The 18,672-nt window shown below is 32.9% G+C and overlaps 3 protein-coding genes across 8 annotated transcripts; 2 read left to right on the plus strand and 1 right to left on the minus strand.

Moving 5' to 3' along the window:
* Positions 1 to 5,965: 5,965 nt before the first annotated feature.
* Positions 5,966 to 7,770, plus strand: LOC106300673 (nifU-like protein 5, mitochondrial). The gene is made up of 6 exons (XM_013736873.1): positions 5,966 to 6,294; positions 6,548 to 6,715; positions 6,779 to 6,954; positions 7,036 to 7,139; positions 7,208 to 7,319; positions 7,402 to 7,770. The coding sequence occupies exons 1-6, from the start codon at positions 6,090 to 6,092 to the stop codon at positions 7,465 to 7,467; spliced, it is 831 nt and encodes a 276-aa protein (XP_013592327.1). The 5' UTR covers positions 5,966 to 6,089; the 3' UTR covers positions 7,468 to 7,770.
* LOC106300674 (photosystem II 5 kDa protein, chloroplastic) lies at positions 7,703 to 8,209 on the minus strand. Its single transcript, XM_013736874.1, has one exon. The coding sequence runs from the start codon at positions 8,147 to 8,149 to the stop codon at positions 7,841 to 7,843; it is 309 nt and encodes a 102-aa protein (XP_013592328.1). The 5' UTR covers positions 8,150 to 8,209; the 3' UTR covers positions 7,703 to 7,840.
* A 196-nt stretch (positions 8,210 to 8,405) lies between these two features.
* On the plus strand, positions 8,406 to 15,691 carry LOC106300672 (rho-associated protein kinase 2). Of its 6 annotated transcripts, none has more exons than XM_013736866.1 (5): positions 8,406 to 8,583; positions 13,030 to 13,847; positions 14,254 to 14,520; positions 14,603 to 14,869; positions 15,257 to 15,686. In XM_013736866.1, the coding sequence occupies exons 2-5, from the start codon at positions 13,440 to 13,442 to the stop codon at positions 15,578 to 15,580; spliced, it is 1,266 nt and encodes a 421-aa protein (XP_013592320.1). In that variant the 5' UTR covers positions 8,406 to 8,583; positions 13,030 to 13,439; the 3' UTR covers positions 15,581 to 15,686. The 6 variants fall into 6 exon arrangements, with proteins under 6 accessions (XP_013592320.1, XP_013592324.1, XP_013592326.1 ...); XM_013736870.1 differs by having other exon boundaries at positions 13,361 to 13,847; XM_013736868.1 differs by lacking the exon at positions 8,406 to 8,583 and having other exon boundaries at positions 12,773 to 13,122; positions 13,223 to 13,847.
* The last annotated feature ends 2,981 nt before the right edge of the window (positions 15,692 to 18,672 follow it).

An 18,672-nucleotide genomic window follows, 5' to 3' on the forward strand; every position in this document is an offset into this window, starting at 1 on the left:
CCGGGATAAGCAAGGTTTGACCAGAAAATTGGGAAAAATTCTGGACGACTTTGCTTTCCCCGGACGACTTTAAATTAAGTCTTCTGGAGGGACGACTTTATATTAAGTCGTCTGGTTAAAGTTAAATTATGAAGTTTTATTTTTCAATTACAAAACTAACCTAGGACGACTTACACGTAAGTCGTCAAGTTTTCATAAAATATTGAAATTTTAACTTTCCCAGAGACGACTGAATTATAAGTCGTCCAGAAATAGTCAAAGATCTGACACGATTCGGTCAAATGCAAAACTAGCCCGTTTCTCGTAGACGACGTATATATAAGTCGTCTGAAGGGTTTTTTTTTAACAAACAAAGCTGGACGACTTAATTTAAGTCGTCTGTTTGACCAGAAGACTCATCAGTAAGTCTTCTACATACAGATGACTTACTAGTAAGTCTTCTACGCGAACAGATCTTGAAAAAAAATTCAAATTTGTACCTTAAACTAGGTGAGATGACTTCGTTTGCACACAGGGTCTTCTCCAACCACCCAGAACCTCAAACGAAAGCAACCGTAAGTCAAAACGAAAGAAATATGGCTCTGTCAACCATAGCCCATATTTTGAATCAAAAGCTTGAGTTTTTTGGATGAATATAGAGAGAAAGTGAAAGAAATGTTGTTTTTAGTTCATAACAATTGAAACAGAGAGAGTGTAAAGAGATTTACGTGCATTAAAGGGCATTAAAAGCTCCAAACAGTTCGTACAAGGTTGTTGCCACTATTCATTGCAGTGGCAATATTGTAAATACTTGAAGAAGATGAGGTTGAGACAGTAAAGAAGCCATTTTCGAAAAAAAAAAAAAAATGTTAATGGCATTTTCGTAGATAAACTGCAGGTGTGGGGTTAAAATCTCAAAAAAAAAAGGAGTCAAAAGAAAAGGTTAGTTTTCTGTTTGACTCCAAGTTTTGAGTCACTTTTGCAAAAGCCCCTTAAAATTTTTATAATTATTACGGTATATTTAATAATCAAACATATTTAATTATTATTTAAAAAAAAAATAATAATAATTTGACGTGACTGCAATACATAAAGTGATTTTTCAAATTATATCTTAGAGATTAGTGGTATCTTATATATTAAAACAGAAGTCATGATTTTTTTTTTTTAAATGGACCTATTCCTAGAAAGTCATGTTACATTTAATATCTAATCTTATCATTTTAATTTTGGGCCTACAAAAATTTTTTATTGAACTATCAATAATTGGATTTAAACAATAGATGATTCATTGGACTTATAGATAGTATAAATTAAATAGATATAATTTAATGTTGTAATACTATACCTCTATATGCTAAATATTTAAATATTTGTCGATGTTAAATTTTAAAATTATAAAGATTTTTTTTTCAATAACAAAAATCATATTATCTAACAGTGATTAATCTTTACTACATTAAACCAATGAAATTTTTTTTTAAATTGTATAGTTTATTTTAAAAATTAAACAAAAACTAAATTTTTAATTATTTACTCGATAATATAAATCTATGAAGCGAAAAGTTTAATATTTTAAAAACTTTCTAAATTTGTAAAATGTTACAATTTCTTTGAATATGACAATAAAATAATATTTTACTAATCTTTATATACATAGTTATGAATTTAATAATGAAATAATAATCCGAAAATATATGGATAGAAGAAGATACAAATACATGTGAAAGTTTGAAATAATCTATTCAATAGAAAAAATATACAGTAAACTTATTATGTTTTAAAAATTGATAAACACATATATATATTATAACAAATACCAATTTAGAATTGAAAACAAAATATTTATATAAAAATAAATGAAAACAAAAATCCGCGCGGTTGCGCGGATCGAAATCTAGTTAATGGTTATTGAAAATTGAATGAATCAGAATCAGCTATGATTAAGAAAATATCGTAGAATGAAGAGTAATAACTTTACCAAAGAGTAAAACAAGACAGAAACTAACAAATCAGAAAACAAAACTGGCAAACAAACAATTGCGTTATACAAGAAGCGTCCACTTCGCTGAATAAAAATCCATCTAAGGATACAATCAAAGAACAATAAGTTAACAATGATTATAAACCTACAAAAGATTCCTATAAGAATGAAAGTATCGTGGAATATGCACCAACATCCTATAATAATCCGAAGATAAATCTAAATACATTTTCTCTTCTTGTTTTCGGCCAATTTACTTCAACATTAAAGCTTTGATCTAGTGCTAACAATTTGGTATCAGAGCTTCATTATGGAGTGAAAGCTTTGATACCAAATGTTAGATCTAGATCAAAGTTTCAAAGTAGAAGTTAATTGGCAGAAAGAGATACTGTTTTCGTCAATCAATTTACACATTTTTATATGCACAATGAAGGTCCAACTGTATCCACAAAACGATCCTTCAAAAAAGGAATTCAAAAATATTTTCAATAAATCTAGGACTACTAGAAATGGACCGATTCTTACTCGTTAAATCATGAAAAAAAGGTAACCAAATATCTACTATCCTTTAGAATATACTCTAAATAGAGATGACAATCATGGATCTTGACCGCGGACATAGCCCGTAAAAGACTGTCGCGGGACGGTACTGGGACGAGGTTTTCTAGGTCCGCAAATTTGCGGGCCTCGCAGGACGGGTCTTTTGCGAGATGGGCCGAAACGGGTCATGCGGGATTACATAGACCCGCATTTTTTTTTCATTTCTTATTTTACCTGAAAAAAACGAGAGAGAGAGTGAGAAGAAAGCGATTCTTGTGACTTTTTCTCCAGAAAACATAAGGAGTTCCGGTGATGATGATTCGAACTCCGGCGATGACGACTCGAGCTCTGGTGGTGTTTTGATTTGTTTTCTCTTTTTATTACTCACAACTATGAATTGCTTTATTACAATGTGATATTTCTTATTTAAGTTGATTGGTTTTGTTTTCTTTTCAATGCTGTGAAGATATTTTTTTTAAATTAAATTTGGTTACAATGGTATTGTTTAGGAGAAAAGTTAGTTGTATATCACGTCACTTGTATAATTTGGCAAAGTAATTCACGAATTTTTTTGCAATCCAAATAATTAAAAAGAGAGATGGTTTGATGAAGACATACAACACTTGAGCCAAATTATTACAAAGACAACAACTCAATCAGGTTCAAACTTAACAAAAGCTTATGCTGATAACAAAAGAAGACTTTTACCTCAAAAACGCAAGCACAAACAGAGCTTTGTAGCATTGATTTTGATAAGGCTTTAGTAAAACTTAATGAGCTCTATTCAACTCTCTTACACAACTCTTCTACTTGAACATTCATTAAAGAAGCTGTAGCAGGCGGTTTGGTAAGGAGGCGTCCCGCGGGACGGCCCGCGAAGGCCTATATATTCTGCGGGACGGGTTTGGGCCGGCATTTTGAAGACCGCAGCCCGCGCGGGACAGACCTGCTGTGATCTTCGACGACTAACCCGCCGCGGTATGGGACGGAACAGAATGGGTAAACCTGTTTCACATCTCTAACTCTAAACATAAACGAAAATCATCCATTTATGTTTAGCACATCTCTTCCCAATAAATGAAATTCAAGGAATAGATAAACGATTGTAAACGCAAACAAACAATCAAGACCATGCAAAATAAAATCTTCCGTTTATGTTAAGCATGTTTTCATTGACCTTTATCACTGAATGTTGCTTTTTATAGATTTGCGATAAATTATCACAAGCATGGACCAATAGGATACATACTGAGAGTAAGATGACTTTGTGGGGGAAGAGATAATAGAGACGACGTGAAGGTATCGGAAGCGCCATGAAGGATACTCCCGACCAAACAAAGATAGATTAGCAAATTTATGTCTCAATTAACTCCAAGCTTACTAATTAGTAAATAAGAAATTAATAATTAACAAAAGGCCCATTCTCAATGAAAACAAAGTTTTATACACAACATTAACACATCATCTTTCAAAGTCCTATTTAATACCCACACCACAATCATCACTTTAGTGAAAACCTCAAAATTTTACAAACAACAATAGAAAAAAGAAAAAAGAACACACACACAGCACATGACAATGTTTCTTTTTTTTTCTTCATACAAATCATTAGCTAAAGCTAGAATCCCAGTTCTTTTTTCTTGATTAAAAGAGGAATGACTATCTTAAAACACACTCTCTCAGTCAGTTTGGGATCTATCTATCAATACCTTTCTCTGCTTCTGCTAACTGATCTCCATAATCTTCTAACAAGCAATCACAAATCTCCAGCAACTGATCTGCCAAAGGCGGTATCCCTGGGTTACGCCCATTGTTGTTATAAAGATGAGCATTGAGCTGGATCTGCCACACATCGTGTCTAAACTGCTCGTGGTTTCTGTACTCTATCTTCCGTACCTTATCCCTGATTGTCGACAGATCCATCGGGCGTTTCACTATATCAAAATAGTCTGGAGCATCCTTCTTCGAAACCGGTTTCAAGAAGAGCCCTCACACTTCTTCTTTGAGTCTTAGTGTGTCCACTATGGTTTCCAAGATGTTTGCTAGCCCAACCTGTTTGTATAGACGAGAGAGAACACACGGAGATGAGTTGAAACTTAATATGTAACGCACATGAATTGCAAACAGAAGTCTCACCTCTCCTTTTTTGCGTCGTTTGGTTGAGGTGCATAATCCGCACCATTCATTTCAAAGTCGGACACATACCGGCTTCTAACGTTCCGGCCTCTTCTATCGTTGTTTCTTACAGGAGAAAACTTCACTTTCATTTTTTTATTAAAAACTTGAGGACCGAAATAACAATTATATAACTGAACTTATAAAGTCATTTTTAAGTTTTGTTATTCTACAATGGTAAATCTACTAAAACGTTCTTTGTCAAAAATAAATCTAATATAACGTAGTAAAACCATATTATTATGATTAATCTTTATAAAACATTTTATTGCCTTTGGCTATGCGCTCATGCACGCTAATCATATGCTTTGTTTTAAATGAAGTTCGTCCATTGGTTTATAAACATAAGAAATATATCTTTTATCATAATTACGTAAAGGTAAATATACGTAGCTGTAAAGTATTATATATTCGTGCGAGGAAAATCTCGCACGTATGCATGTTAACACGTACAAACAAACAAAATAAAACAATTAGGTAAAGCTACAAATCACCTTGGAATGAGGATTTGATTTGAGCCCATCAATTTCTTTAGCTTTATATTTTCTTTTTGTCTTTGTACGTACTGTTAACTAGACCTCGTCCCAAAATTAATTGTATTTATATTCAGAAAAATCCTTAAAGCAATCATAACATAAAATATTTGATACTTGCTAATATAATCGAGTAATCAAAGATAAAGCTTACTGTACGTTTACGTCAAAGCTGATTAAAGTTTACAAGAATTCTAGGTTGCAATCTCCCCCACAACACAGTTTACCAAAAAAAAATCTCCCAACACAACACAAACACAAATGTTTGGATAATTATGTCAAATTCGTTTGATGGGATGTAATACAATACATGTTACCTATAATGCGTCATTATATCTGATAGGTTTTTACAAGCAATTTTTTGATTTGATCAGTTTATAAATATTTTGGTTTTAGTTCGGTTTGTTTCTTTTTGGTTACGTTTGAGACTTTTTTTTTTCTCCGGACAGTTTTAAGCGGTTTAGAATCATTTTCGAGAATGCTGTGTCTAGATTCACTTAAGCATCGGCCTCAAACACTTTATAGAAAACTTATAAAATTAGTCAACTACATATGGTAAATTATGTTTCAAAAAAAAAAAAAAAAAACATATGGTAAATTATGGAGCTAAAGGTCGGTTAGATTCGGTAGAGCTATACAATCGGTATAGTAGAAATAAATTGCAGAAATGTTGGTTCGAGTTAAAGCCGGTTCATTAATTAACGGTACTAACGGTGACGGTAACAGAAACTATTAATAACGAGCGAGCCCGTCGTGGCCACGCCGTAACGCAGGTTTCTTCTTCTTCTCCGACGATCAGCTTCTTTCTTCGGGGCCTATCCGATTTGCGATTCTCCGACGAAAGCTTAAATCTTTATAATCTGGAATCGTAGGAAACGATGAAAGGGATAACGAGGTTTCTGAATTCTCTTTCGCGACGTAGAGCTCGCGAGATCTTTTCTTCGCCTTCTCCTCTTCTGGTATCACGTCGCCCTCTGTTCATTTCGGCGACAACCCAATTTTCGACGAGTCATGGGGGGGTTTATGCTTCTTGGTACCCTCCGAAAGTTTCTTCCTTTCCCCTCAAATCGATTTCACTGGGAGGTATGTGTTTTTGGGCATTTTAAAAATCTTATCTTTTTGAACTTAAGAAATGAATGAATGAAGTTATTGCTTGAATGTCCCTCTCTAATGTGTGTGTGTGTGTTTGAGAGATGAATGAATGAAGGTATGGCTTGAAGTTGAAGGTCTCTCTCTAGTTAACTAAACTTTTGTGTGTTTGAAAGATGAGTGAATGAATAGCTGAGAGGTTATGGCTTGAAGGTCTCTCTAGTTAACTAAACTTATGTGTGTTTAGGGGCGGTGCAAAGGAGGAAAATGTTTATACAAACACAGTCAACACCAAACCCTTCTTCTCTGATGTTTAGTCCTGGCAAACCAGTCATGGAAGTAGGAAGCGCAGACTTCCCTAATTCTCGTTCAGCTATGAGTTCACCTTTGGCAAAAGCCATCTTCTCCATTGATGGTATCTCTCGCAACCTTTTACTATATATGACAAGAGGACTGTGTTAATCTCTCTTGGATGCAGGTGTTGTTAGAGTTTTCTTCGGATCGGATTTTGTCACTGTGACTAAGTCAGACGACGTGACATGGGACTTCCTCAAGCCTGAAGTGTTTGCAGTGGTAATGGACTTCTACTCCTCTGGGCAGCCTTTGTTTCTGGACTCACAAGTTGCAGCTGCCAAGGACACTGCCATTAACGAGGTTCGTAAGCTTCTTCCAGTAATCTCCAAAGTTTTTGGTAGATGAGAGACTCTAAAGAAAATGCTAACAAGTGTTATTCAGGATGACTCTGAAACTGTAGCAATGATCAAAGAACTCTTGGAGACTCGCATCCGACCATCAGTCCAAGATGATGGAGGGGACATCGAGTATTGTGGATTTGATACGTAAGTGAATTATAGCAAATGGTCAAGAAGATCCATATCTTTTATCTAAGCTATATGTTTTTGATCAGGGAAACTGGGATAGTTAAGCTTCGAATGCAAGGAGCTTGTAGCGGTTGTCCAAGTTCATCTGTTACTTTGAAATCAGGGATTGAGAATATGCTGATGCATTATATATCCGAGGTAAAGCTGATGCATTGGTATAGTCTTCTTCTGTCCTGTTTTCAAGATTACTCACCAAAGTGGTTGCTTGTGCAATGCACAGGTCAAAGGTGTTGAGCAAGAGTTTGATGGCGAAGAGGATGGAACTTCGTCTGGGCCAGTGGAGTAGAGTAACAGAAGCATTTCTCAACATACACAAGAAGAATAAAACCAGAGGTGCATTACTTTTGTCCTCTTATGAATTTGTCAGCCTTTTTTAAGCTGTTTATTCTTTATCAAACCTCATGATTTAATCCCAATAGTTGATTTCTTATTGGATTATAATGTCTCTTATTGAGAGTGTAAAGATTTGTAGCCAAAGGTTGAGTAGATGTATTTGCTGATTTATGTTCTTTCGTATAATATCAGTGGACCATTCAAGTACATTAACAAAGGGTTTTAATAGATTTGATCAAATATGATCATTACAATACCAACAGAGACACATGGAGTGGATATAATATATATATATATATATAGTTAAGTTGGTGAAAATAGTGAACTTAGTTACGGCAAATCTTGGCGGTAGGCATTGTGACGCAGACAGGAGCATACTTTTTCTTGGCTGCTTCTGTCCCTCTCTTGGGTTCTTCTTCTTCTGCCATGGCCACCTTGGCTAAGGAGCACACAGCCGCAGCTGCAGCTGTGAACATTAGATCCCTCCTCATCTTCATGGTCTGTTCTTTCTTGGTTGTGTTCTCGCTCGTGGAGGCTTTGACAACAGTGAGGCTTCGTCTGTCGCTGCCGGAGACGGTTGCTGGAAGCTTTGAGACGGCAGGGAGAAATGAAGATGTCATGGTCATTGACGCCATAGCAAATTGTGATGTTGATGCGATCTCTTAGTCTCTCTCTGTTCTCTGATCGCCCAGTGATGATGGTTGTGTGTTTAAAAAGTTGGGGATGTGGGCAAAGAAAGTTGGGTTTGAGGGATTATGATCCATTTCCTTATCCAAAATATGAATTTAGAGCAAATGGGTTGTTGCCACGTGTGGTTGTGCAATCTTTGGCAGAGGGGAACTTGTGGTCGTTGAATCGAAGTGACCTCTCTGGAGAATACGAGTAGCTTCTGTACTGGGTTCACTTATCTGACCACCAAAGCGGACGACTAGTCACAACTGACAAACTTCTTCTGGGCCATTATTACCATTGCTCAAAGCGTCAAAGTAGCATAAAAGAAGTATAGTTCAAAGAGTCTTTACGTGGACGGTAAAAAGAGTTCTAGTTGGTTACTCAACGCTTTTGAAAGGTCAGCACAAGATTGTTTTAGAGTTTTAGATTACTGAGATGTTTCAAGTAATTGGTTTTCAGCTTTTCACACATAATAAGGAAAAAGTAAAATTTAATTATTAATAGCTTAAAACGAATAACAATTTAGTTATTTTTGCAATTTAAAGTTGCTTATTATTAATTGATAAATAGTGCATAGAAAATTTTAAAAATCTACTTTCAAACAAGTTTTTAACAACATTTATCTTTTGAAAATGGTTGAGTATTATTTAGCGTATTTAAGTTTTCTTTTTCTTTGATAAAGGATTGCATTTATCCTCAATGAGTTTCTCAACCTTAAAGTAATCAAAAGTAATCAAAATGAAAGAGATAAAATGAGATAAGTATCTCATATGATAAACTAGGGCATTGTCTCCGCGCAATCGCGGAGTTGTGAACATAGTTTTTGTTTCATCTCAATATTTGTTAGGGTTATTGTAGTTGTGAATTTTGTGTTTTGAGTTGTTTTTCAAGTTTTTTTATTGTTATAGGGTTAGAGTTGTGATGATGAACTGTGTATGCATTGTTCTCCACCTATGAAGGACTAAACTGTGTTAGTAATGTGATTGATATAGTTCGTGGTGTTGTTTGTTGTGTCACTGAAACTTATTGTTTGTTTGTCTTTTTAATTTGTTTCTTGTACTGTTGAGAGTACATAAATTATATTAAAGTTGTTGAGAGTACCTTTTGTTTCTGAATATTTTTTCTCCAATTTAGTTGTGTAAGTTGTGTGTATTAAGTAATAATTTTTATTATTTTTATTATGTTTGTTATATGTTTCTTTTTTATTTTTAAACTTGTTGCTCTTACCGGACATTTGAAACAAATACATGAAGACTTGTAGAAATAACTATAAAAAGGAGTGACAGTTCTGAGTATTTGGGCCTTATGCTATTGTCTTCTCATAAGAAGACAATAACATTGGCCTGTTGACATTGAGCATGTAAGCTATTTTTATAAGATAAGAGGAGTGAGCAGGTGGAGATGTTGTTGCCGCCTTTGTGTCTGTTGGGATTGTCTCTTGTATCTTCTGGTGTGGCTGTGTTTGTTTCTCTTTTATTTGATGAGTAATATGTAAACAAAAATCATTGTTAGTTGTATTTATCAGAGTTCGTAACTTATTCTGCTTTTTTTGTTTAGGTAATTTCACTGATCTTGATTGTCGTCTTCGTCTTCTTCATTGCGAAAGTAAGTTTGTAAATTGTTAAATATTTGGCCGTGTAGTTTGTATTTGTTTAAAAGACTCGATGTATGTGTCGTTGAGTTTTAGTTGTGGTGATTGGTTTGGTATATTTGTTTTGAAGTTTATTTCTAAGATTAGACAAAAAAAGAGAGGTGATCATTAATGATTCGTCTTTTTTTGGAATTCTAGTTTTTGGTGTTTTGATTGTTTGGGTTGTTGTGGTTTCTTTTAACCTGTAAAATAAAAGTTTGTGTAAAATTAGTTTGATAAGTAAGTGGGATAAATAGACGACCACAAATTTTGGGTATACAATATTTTTGATTATTGATGTTAGCACAATATAGTTAATAATATAAATGGAGTTGTGTGTTGATTGTTTTTTACGGATCAATGAGGAGATAGATAACGACTCAAGTTGTTTCTTTGGTAAGGTCAGAGCCCTAAGCATAATAGATTTGCCCAACCACATCTGCGAGTTTAAATATCAGTTATGATATCGAAACATAATATAAACTCAGGTGCAATATGATAATATACCTGAGAGTTCTAGGTTTGTGTTCGCATTCAATTGGAAATTGTCGAACAGTCTAATTATGACTGGAGATTAATCTTACGAGCATCCGTGATGACTTCATCAATAATAGTTGGTGAGATGAAACGAATGAGGAATAAATGATCAGTTATCTTGTACATGCTTGAGCACCTAGCAACCTCAAAACGATCGACTTTCACAATGGAACTAGCTTTCAAAGATGGCATGTAATGATTAGCACGCCCGCCGGGAATAAACCCATGAATCACAGAATTTGCAAATAATATAATTCAACAAAGAATCAGGAAATCAATTAAAAAAAATTATATTAAATAAGTGTGATAAATCGAAGATTAACTTACCTTTTCATCAGGGAAGAGAACCGTGATTCCCATAAACTCACTGTCTTTCTTAAAGTTCAGGGAATCCAAGAAGCGAGGAGGTTAGAGGCTATGCTCTGACTACTACGACCAAGACGGAGAGACGCAAAGGTTGAGTGACGGACGCCGGGGACGCCGGTTTGAGGAACTGGAAAGACAGAGAGAGAGACATTTTCTAGAAGATAGTTAAAGTTAAGAGAAATCAATGAGTTTTGTGGAGATACAGATTGAGTTCATCAAAGATGAAAAAATCATATATATATAGGGTTTACATAAGGGCTACAAATCAGGAACATTTATGATCAAGCGATTTAAGATGGGGAGATGAAGAGTTCACCGGTGAAAAAATAGATTCCGAACAGACACACGCCGCAACTCTGTAACTCCGACTTGTCTAAGACAATGATGAAAAGAACACTAACTTATGTTAAACAAAGAAAGTTTACAATATGGGAAAACTATAATTGTTTTTTTTTTTCCATATAACGTGATGTTTCATTTAAAAATGGAACTTATAATACACTTATAGGCCCGCCCACAGAAAAAGCCGAAGAATCGAGGGTTTCTGACCTTCATAAATAGATATTAGTTTCGGCCATCAATGTACAAAGTATCCTTTAGTTTAGTGGTATAAATATTGGTGTTTATATCTCAATAACCTGGGTTCGAGCCAAGGGTTTAACACATTTTCACACTTTTTAAAAGTGAGGGTCAACAAAACGCTGACGTGGCTCTCTGGGGAGAGAGCAAAAACTCAATCATTATAATATAGATTTTACAAAAAGAAAATTTGAGACTCCTGTACAATTGGCTTCGTACCGTTTGGTCTTTCTATTTCTATGACTTAATTTAAATCAAACTAAATAATAGGTCTGGGACGGATCGGGTATCCGGGCAATTTTAAGATACTCGGATCCGGATCCTTATCCGGCGGATCCATAATTTTACTATCCTTATCCAGATCCGGGGTTCGCGGATATCCGGGTGTCGGATATCCTTCTAAAAATTATAATATCCGGCGGATATCCGGATCCGGATTTGGATCCTTAAAATAAATAAAAAATAATATTAATATATATAAAATATTAAAAATAATTAAAAAATAAAAATATATATAATTTTTTTAATTATTTCTATGTATAATATTACAAAATTTACATAAAATTTATATATACTATTATAAAAATGAAAATATATTAAATAAAATTAGTTTTTATATATAGATATTACTATTTTTGAAATAGTTATTAATAAAATTTACGGATCCGGATATCCGGACTAAAAAATCAAGATATCCGGATCCGGATTCGGCTTTGACGGATCCAACATTTTACTATCCGGATCCGGATTCGGCCTCTCCGGATTTTCGGATCGGATCCGGATCGGATCACGGATCGAATCCGGATCTCGGATAAAAGTTCCAGGCCTACTAAATAATCAAATATTATCGAACCAAATAAACATATTTAAATATACATGTTTCTTTGAATTACTAAAAAGTTCTAGGTTCGTGTACATTCTTCTTCTAGGACCAAATTTAAACTATTTTAAATTATTTCTTTTTAGAGAGGATATTTCCTCCAATGAAACTTGATTTTAAACACTTACTAAACATTAGAGTTTTAGCAAATTTGTCAATTTTTAGTTGGCAAATGTACATGTTTTACGTTTTTATCCCACTTGTTTATCATATACCATTTAGTTAGATGTTAATATCGAATATCAATAGAACTCTCATCATTTTTAGTCTTTGTCCCTTACAATTTGACAAATACATTATAAAATTTTAGAAAACAATATAAAACATAATACTCCTTCCGTACCCGAAAGTAAGATTTTCTAAAGTGTTCACGCTTATTAAGAATTCAATAAATGTTTATAATTTAATTTTTTTTATTTTATTATACACTTTCCAATAATTTTTCACCAATGAAATTTAATCAATTTAAACATTTTTATTTAATGTTTTTTAAAAGTATAAAAAAATATCTTAAATATATGGAAAATCTATCTTTGTGGAACAAATAAAAGATCTAAAACATCTTACTTTAAGGAGCATAATCTTAGGAAATTTGAATTGTATAACAATTTTTAATAACAATATACTCTAGTGTACATTTTTTAATTAATAATTTGAATAGGCTATAGAAAAGCATGATTGGAGTAAAACAATTACTAGTCGTTGAGAAAAACACAAACACACGCACCAAGTAGTCACTATGTACATTAATGTCTTAATGATATCGTAAAAAGGAAGAAAAAAAGATATGTAATAAATGAATATCCATCATCCAATGACTCAATGAGGCATGAGACTCGCCGTAGTGGCAGAGTTGTAAATAAGTGGAAAAGAGGAGGAAGCAGCGGTTTGATCACGAACAACAACAAGACAGCTTTTATTTGAAAATGGCTCCACTTCACGAGGTCTTCATCTCTCTCTCTCTTTCGCCGTAGGCTTGCTTTACTCGAGAACCAGACCCAATGAAAGATCCTTACTTTCGCATTCATTATATATATCCCACAGAAAAAAAACCCCAATGTTAAAAAATCACGAAAAAGAAGCGATCTTTGCGCTTGACTTCTCCAATGTTGTCTCTCTAGTGATTCTCTCTATCGCTCTTGCAACGGTAACAAAAGGGTTTTACTTTTCAAAATCCGACAGAGAAAGAAAAGACCAGAAGTCTTTCTTCTTCTGACAATCATTACCAGAAAGAGACAAAGACAAAAGACAGACACTTTCCATGTCTTTTTTGAAAGTTGGCGGTGAAAACATGGAGAGAAGAAACGGAATGGTGGGTCCTCCTGCGCCGAGGATTCTCCAGCTGCCACGTAGGCATAGCGTTCGGAGAAGGAATACAATATCACCGAAGAAGAAGGATCAGAGAGTGAAGCTGGAGGCTCTGTTTCACCAAGAGAGGTCTTTTCATCACGAGGAGGAGGGAGGGAGGAGAAGAGGGAAAGTTGCGGACGGGAGAGAGATTAGTAGGTCTTCTCCTGTTGATTTCGCCAAGTGGAGGTTTCAGGCGGAGATGTTGAGATCAGAGTGTAATTTACTAAGGGTTGAGAAAGAGATCGCTATGAAGAAGATGGAGAGAAGGAAGAAGAGGATGGAGAGAACGCTAAGATCTGCTGTTCTTATTCTTCTCTCTGTAAGTGTGTTCTTCCTCCTTCTCCTTGGTTTGCAAGTGTGAGTGTTTTTGAGTTTGATTGTTGTTTGTTAATCATGGATGTGTCTTAAATTATCTGTACATGAGTAAAAATGCCAACATTCATTGTGCCGGACGTAGTTCTTGGGTACCGTATGCCTTTTATGATTAGGAAAACTAATTTTTGTAGGATAAGAATGTTTTCCTAAAGTAAAAAGGAAATTGAATTTTTAGATTACTATAAATACGGGTTTAAGCCATCGTAATTTTTTTCACACATAATCAATATACAAATCCTAAACGGGTATTTGAATCAATTCGTTTTTGTTCTTAAGTTTATTTGCTTTCTTCAAAGTCGATTTGCGTTTGTTCATAACATTGTTGTTCAATGTTGGTGGTTTTGATTTAGGGGAAACAGAGAATCTCTGAAGGGAAGAAGGAGAGCAACGTTTTGGAAGATGAGATTAGCTACTTGATTGAGAAACTGAATGAGTTGAAGTCTCCAAAGGTTAAAGACATGGAAGTTGGAAACTACAGACATAACTTTGACAGGCAAGCTTCTGTTTTAAGAAGAGAGCTGGAGAAGTTAGATGAAGGAGAGGTTTGTGTTAAAGGGATTCAGAAAATGGCAGAAGATAGCTTCTTGGTCAATCCCAACTCTCTACCTGATCAAAATGTGAGTCACAACAACAGTTCACTGTTCAAAAAAAATGCCTAGTCTCTTTGCATGTTCTTGATTTTGATGTTATCTACTGCAGATAGATACATTGGGTAGTAAATTGGAGGAGTTGTCTAAAGGAGTATTTGTGCAGGCGCATGGGGAAAATAGAGGCTGTTCTAGACATTGCAAAGCACTTATGAGGAAGATTGCAGATCAAGCAAGAGCAGAAGCAGAGCAATGGTCAGAAATGCAAGAAATGCTTAGTCAAGTGAGGAATGAAATGGAGGAACTTCAAACTTGTCGCGATTTCTGGCAAAACAGAGCTCTTGAATCAGATTCTCAGATACAGAATCTACATTCCTCAGTAAGATCGACTTACACACACATAGATTCGTGAGAGATATCCTTAGCTAGCACTAAATCATGTTTTTTTTTTTTTGGGCAACCCACTAAATCAAGTTTTTGTTCAAAAATTAGCACATAAAGAGGAAAATCACCAAAATAGCGTAGATAAAAAGTTAAAAAAAAAAACATTTTTGAGTTTAATGATTAGAGTTTAGTATTTAGGGAGTAGGGTTATGATCAGGGTTAGAGTTTACAATATAAGGTAATTTAATATTTTTTATTGATTAATATATGCTTAAAACTTTTTATGTGACAAAAACTAAAAATATGATCTTTATGAGATTTGTCTTAGATTCATCTTTGATATAACATGAGTTTGATAATCCTTTTGATGAATCTGTTTTAGGTTGAAGGATGGAGAAGAAAAGCGTTGTCATCAGAAGCAAAGTTGAAGAACCTAGAAGCCGAGGTTTGCGGATTACAAGAAGAGATGAAAAGGTTGAGGAAGGATGATAAGGTAGAAGCAGCGAAGAACAAGTTGCCAACAGAGTCAGAGAAGAGAGTGTTGATTTGTAGGTTGAAAGAGAACATATATAGCAGCAATGGAGATTGGTCTAAGTACAGTGAGAGGAAAACAACAAAACCGTCTAGTTCAAGACAGCCTTTAAGAGAAATTAAGAACGGTTCAGTGGCAGTGAGACAGAAGAACTCCAATGTCATGAGAGTGTAACTTTTCTTTCTGACAAAAACCAGATTCTTTTTTCTGTTTTCTATGGTTGGTTAATAAATGGAAAAAAGTTTGCCACTCGAAGAAGTATAATCTAATATGGTGGAAACCATTCAAGGTATTAAAATATGTCAATAAATACACAATGTTTATGTTAATACATGTCATATATACGAAGTTAAATTTAATATATTGGCAACATCACAATCGGGTTTAATTGATATTAAGCTTAGTTAGTGGGGTTATTCTGTAATTTAATAAACTAAACCCAGATTAAAGTAGAGTTATTCTGTAATTTAATAAACTAAACCCAGATTAACAAAATCCAACTCTGTAATTTAATAAACTAAACCCAGATTAAAGTAGAGTTATTCTGTAATTTAATAAACTAAACCCAGATTAAAGTAGAGTTATTCTGTAATTTAATAAACTAAACCCAGATTAAAGTAGAGTTATTCTGTAATTTAATAAACTAAACCCAGATTAAAGTAGAGTTATTCTGTAATTTAATAAACTAAACCCAGATTAAAGTAGAGTTATTCTGTAATTTAATAAACTAAACCCAGATTAACAAAATCCAACCCGACCCAACCCATAAACCCATATAGAAGATTCATTTTTAATGAAACTTGAAAGATAATTCATAAGATTGATTCTATGTGTTTGTTGTGTACATGGTTCAATGGAACAGATGATCCAAGAAAAACAGAGCATTTGCTTGTGTTGGAAGGTGCAGAGGAAAGACTTAAACTTTTCTAAGCAAACTTGTTAGAAGAAGGATCTTTTGATTCATCAATCGATGGTTGCCAAGGAGTTTTCCGCACTGCATCACCATTCTATCATGATGTCAAAAACCCTCAGGTCTCTCTCAGTCTCTCACTGAGTTATCAATCCTCTATTTTTGATTGATTTGTATTAACTATTAATAAATACATAAAATTATCAAAATCAATAAAAGAGAAAACCAACATCCGCGCGCGGGCGACAGTGTCAAGATCTAGTACACAATAACAATGCAGTTATCATAGAATTACGTGATATTTGTTGTTATAATTGGCCCCGTATAAAAAATATTTTTTAGACTTGAAACACATGTTTCATTGACTTCTATTCATGCATGACCAAGAAACTTGGCAGCAAGAAACTTGGCAGCAAGAAATTACACAATAAAGAGTTAAATGATAACAAGGATATACAAAAATGTGAAGAATTAATAGATGACTTCCCTTTGATGAACATGTGGAAGTCAATTGGCTTACTTGTCATCTTCTTCATGACTTTAGTGAATTTCCAAATTATCATCGATTTTAAGATAAATCATTAGATTAATTAATATTATTATTTAAAACTTTATTTATTATATATATTTATCATGATATTTAAGATAATTAATAAACATTAGCTTATTCTACCGATATATATATATACACAATTATTTTAAATATGTATTTTAATATGTAATTATCATGATTTTTAGGACATTTAATTAGTAATTTTAGTGAATTTGTTTACTTGTCATATTCTCCATTATTTTAGAATAAAACTTTAGTTTAAATAATATTATTTATTTTTTATTTTAGAAGTGAATTTGATTACTTGTTATTTTCTCCATGACTTTAGTGAACTTGATTACTTGTCATCGATTTTATGATAAATCATTAGCTTAATTAATATTATTATTTAACACTTTATTTTATTATATATATATATATATATATATATCATGATATTTAAGATAATTAATAAACATTAACCTATTCTACTGATACATATACAATTATTTTTTAAATATATTTTAATATGTAATTATCATGATATTTAGGACCTTTAACTAATAATTTTAATGAATTTGTTTACTTATCATATTCTCCATGATTTTAAGATGAATATTTAGTTTAATTAATATTATTATTTAAATTTTTATTATATTAGGTGTTAATAAGAGAAGGTAGAGTGAAGGATTCGCCAGGTAAACAACGTAAAAAAATCACCCATTTCTATACCGGTTCCGGAAGAGCGAAGTTAAAGGGGATGTTTTGTTAATAGGAACAAGAAAGTGGTATATATTTGTCATGATATTTAAGATAATTAATAAAATTAACCTTTTCTACTGATATATATATATATATATATATATATATATATATATATATATTATCATTAAAAAATATTTTAATATATAATTATCAAGATATTTAGAATATTTAATTAATAAATAGATATTAACAATATCTACCAATAATATCATAATTATGTTTATCTCATATTTATTTTATGATTTTAATGACTAATATTATAGTCAGTTTCTCAAATTCGTATTAGAAATATTGATCCAAATACAAATTATTAAAAAAAATTATATATAATAAATCGATTTCTTCAGTTTATTCGGTTGGATCGGTTAATATACTAAACTATATCTATATATTGCGGTTTCTTAAAATAACATCCATCGGTACTGCGAAATCCATACTATTTTCTCTATTTTGGTTTGGTTCGATTTTAAGTGGTTTGGTTTTATCGGATTGAACACCCTAAACTATTGTTATTTTGTTGATATTTAATGGGTTGTGATTGTTTATAATTCTTTCAGTGTCACCTGATTTGTTTTCAATCCAAATACAATAAGTTTTTAATTTCAAATACAAGTTTTTATTTAATTATTACTATAAAAAGATTTTGATCCAAAATTTAAGTTCAATAAATAAAAGGGCATGAAACAAATAACATAACTAATATATTGATTACCGATATGAATAGTTTGATGTTTTATAATTTATAATATTAATTTAAAATTTATGTCTAGTTAAATAATTTTTAAAATAAAATAAACATTAGAATTAAAAATTGTTATATATATATATATAGTCCGCACAAGTGCAAAACATCAAGCAGTATATATATATATGTATGTGTTTGTGTTCGAAGTAAATTTTGTTCTTATCAAATCTAAGTGAGCACAACACAAAGGTTAAGCTTTTTATTGCCATTGCCTTTGTCACCTCTTCTATGGTCATGACTGGCGCTGTCCCTAACCTCTCGCAGGTTGGTTGTTGATTCTTAACCTTTTTTTTTTTTTTTTTTTTTTTTTTTAA

Source organism: Brassica oleracea, chromosome C6 (assembly GCF_000695525.1).
Source record: "Brassica oleracea var. oleracea cultivar TO1000 chromosome C6, BOL, whole genome shotgun sequence".
Taxonomy (NCBI): domain Eukaryota; kingdom Viridiplantae; phylum Streptophyta; class Magnoliopsida; order Brassicales; family Brassicaceae; genus Brassica; species Brassica oleracea.

Coding starts and splice junctions, on each gene's coding strand:
- LOC106300674 (XM_013736874.1), bottom strand. CDS start 8,149: ATGGCGTCAATGACCATGACATCTTCATTTCTCCCTGCCGTCTCAAAG.
- LOC106300672 (XM_013736866.1), top strand. CDS start 13,440: ATGTCTTTTTTGAAAGTTGGCGGTGAAAACATGGAGAGAAGAAACGGA. Junction 13,848..14,253: donor CTGTTCTTATTCTTCTCTCT/GTAAGTGTGTTC, acceptor GTTTTGATTTAG/GGGAAACAGAGAATCTCTGA. Junction 14,521..14,602: donor ACTCTCTACCTGATCAAAAT/GTGAGTCACAAC, acceptor TATCTACTGCAG/ATAGATACATTGGGTAGTAA.
- LOC106300673 (XM_013736873.1), top strand. CDS start 6,090: ATGAAAGGGATAACGAGGTTTCTGAATTCTCTTTCGCGACGTAGAGCT. Junction 6,295..6,547: donor CAAATCGATTTCACTGGGAG/GTATGTGTTTTT, acceptor ATGTGTGTTTAG/GGGCGGTGCAAAGGAGGAAA. Junction 6,716..6,778: donor AGCCATCTTCTCCATTGATG/GTATCTCTCGCA, acceptor TCTTGGATGCAG/GTGTTGTTAGAGTTTTCTTC.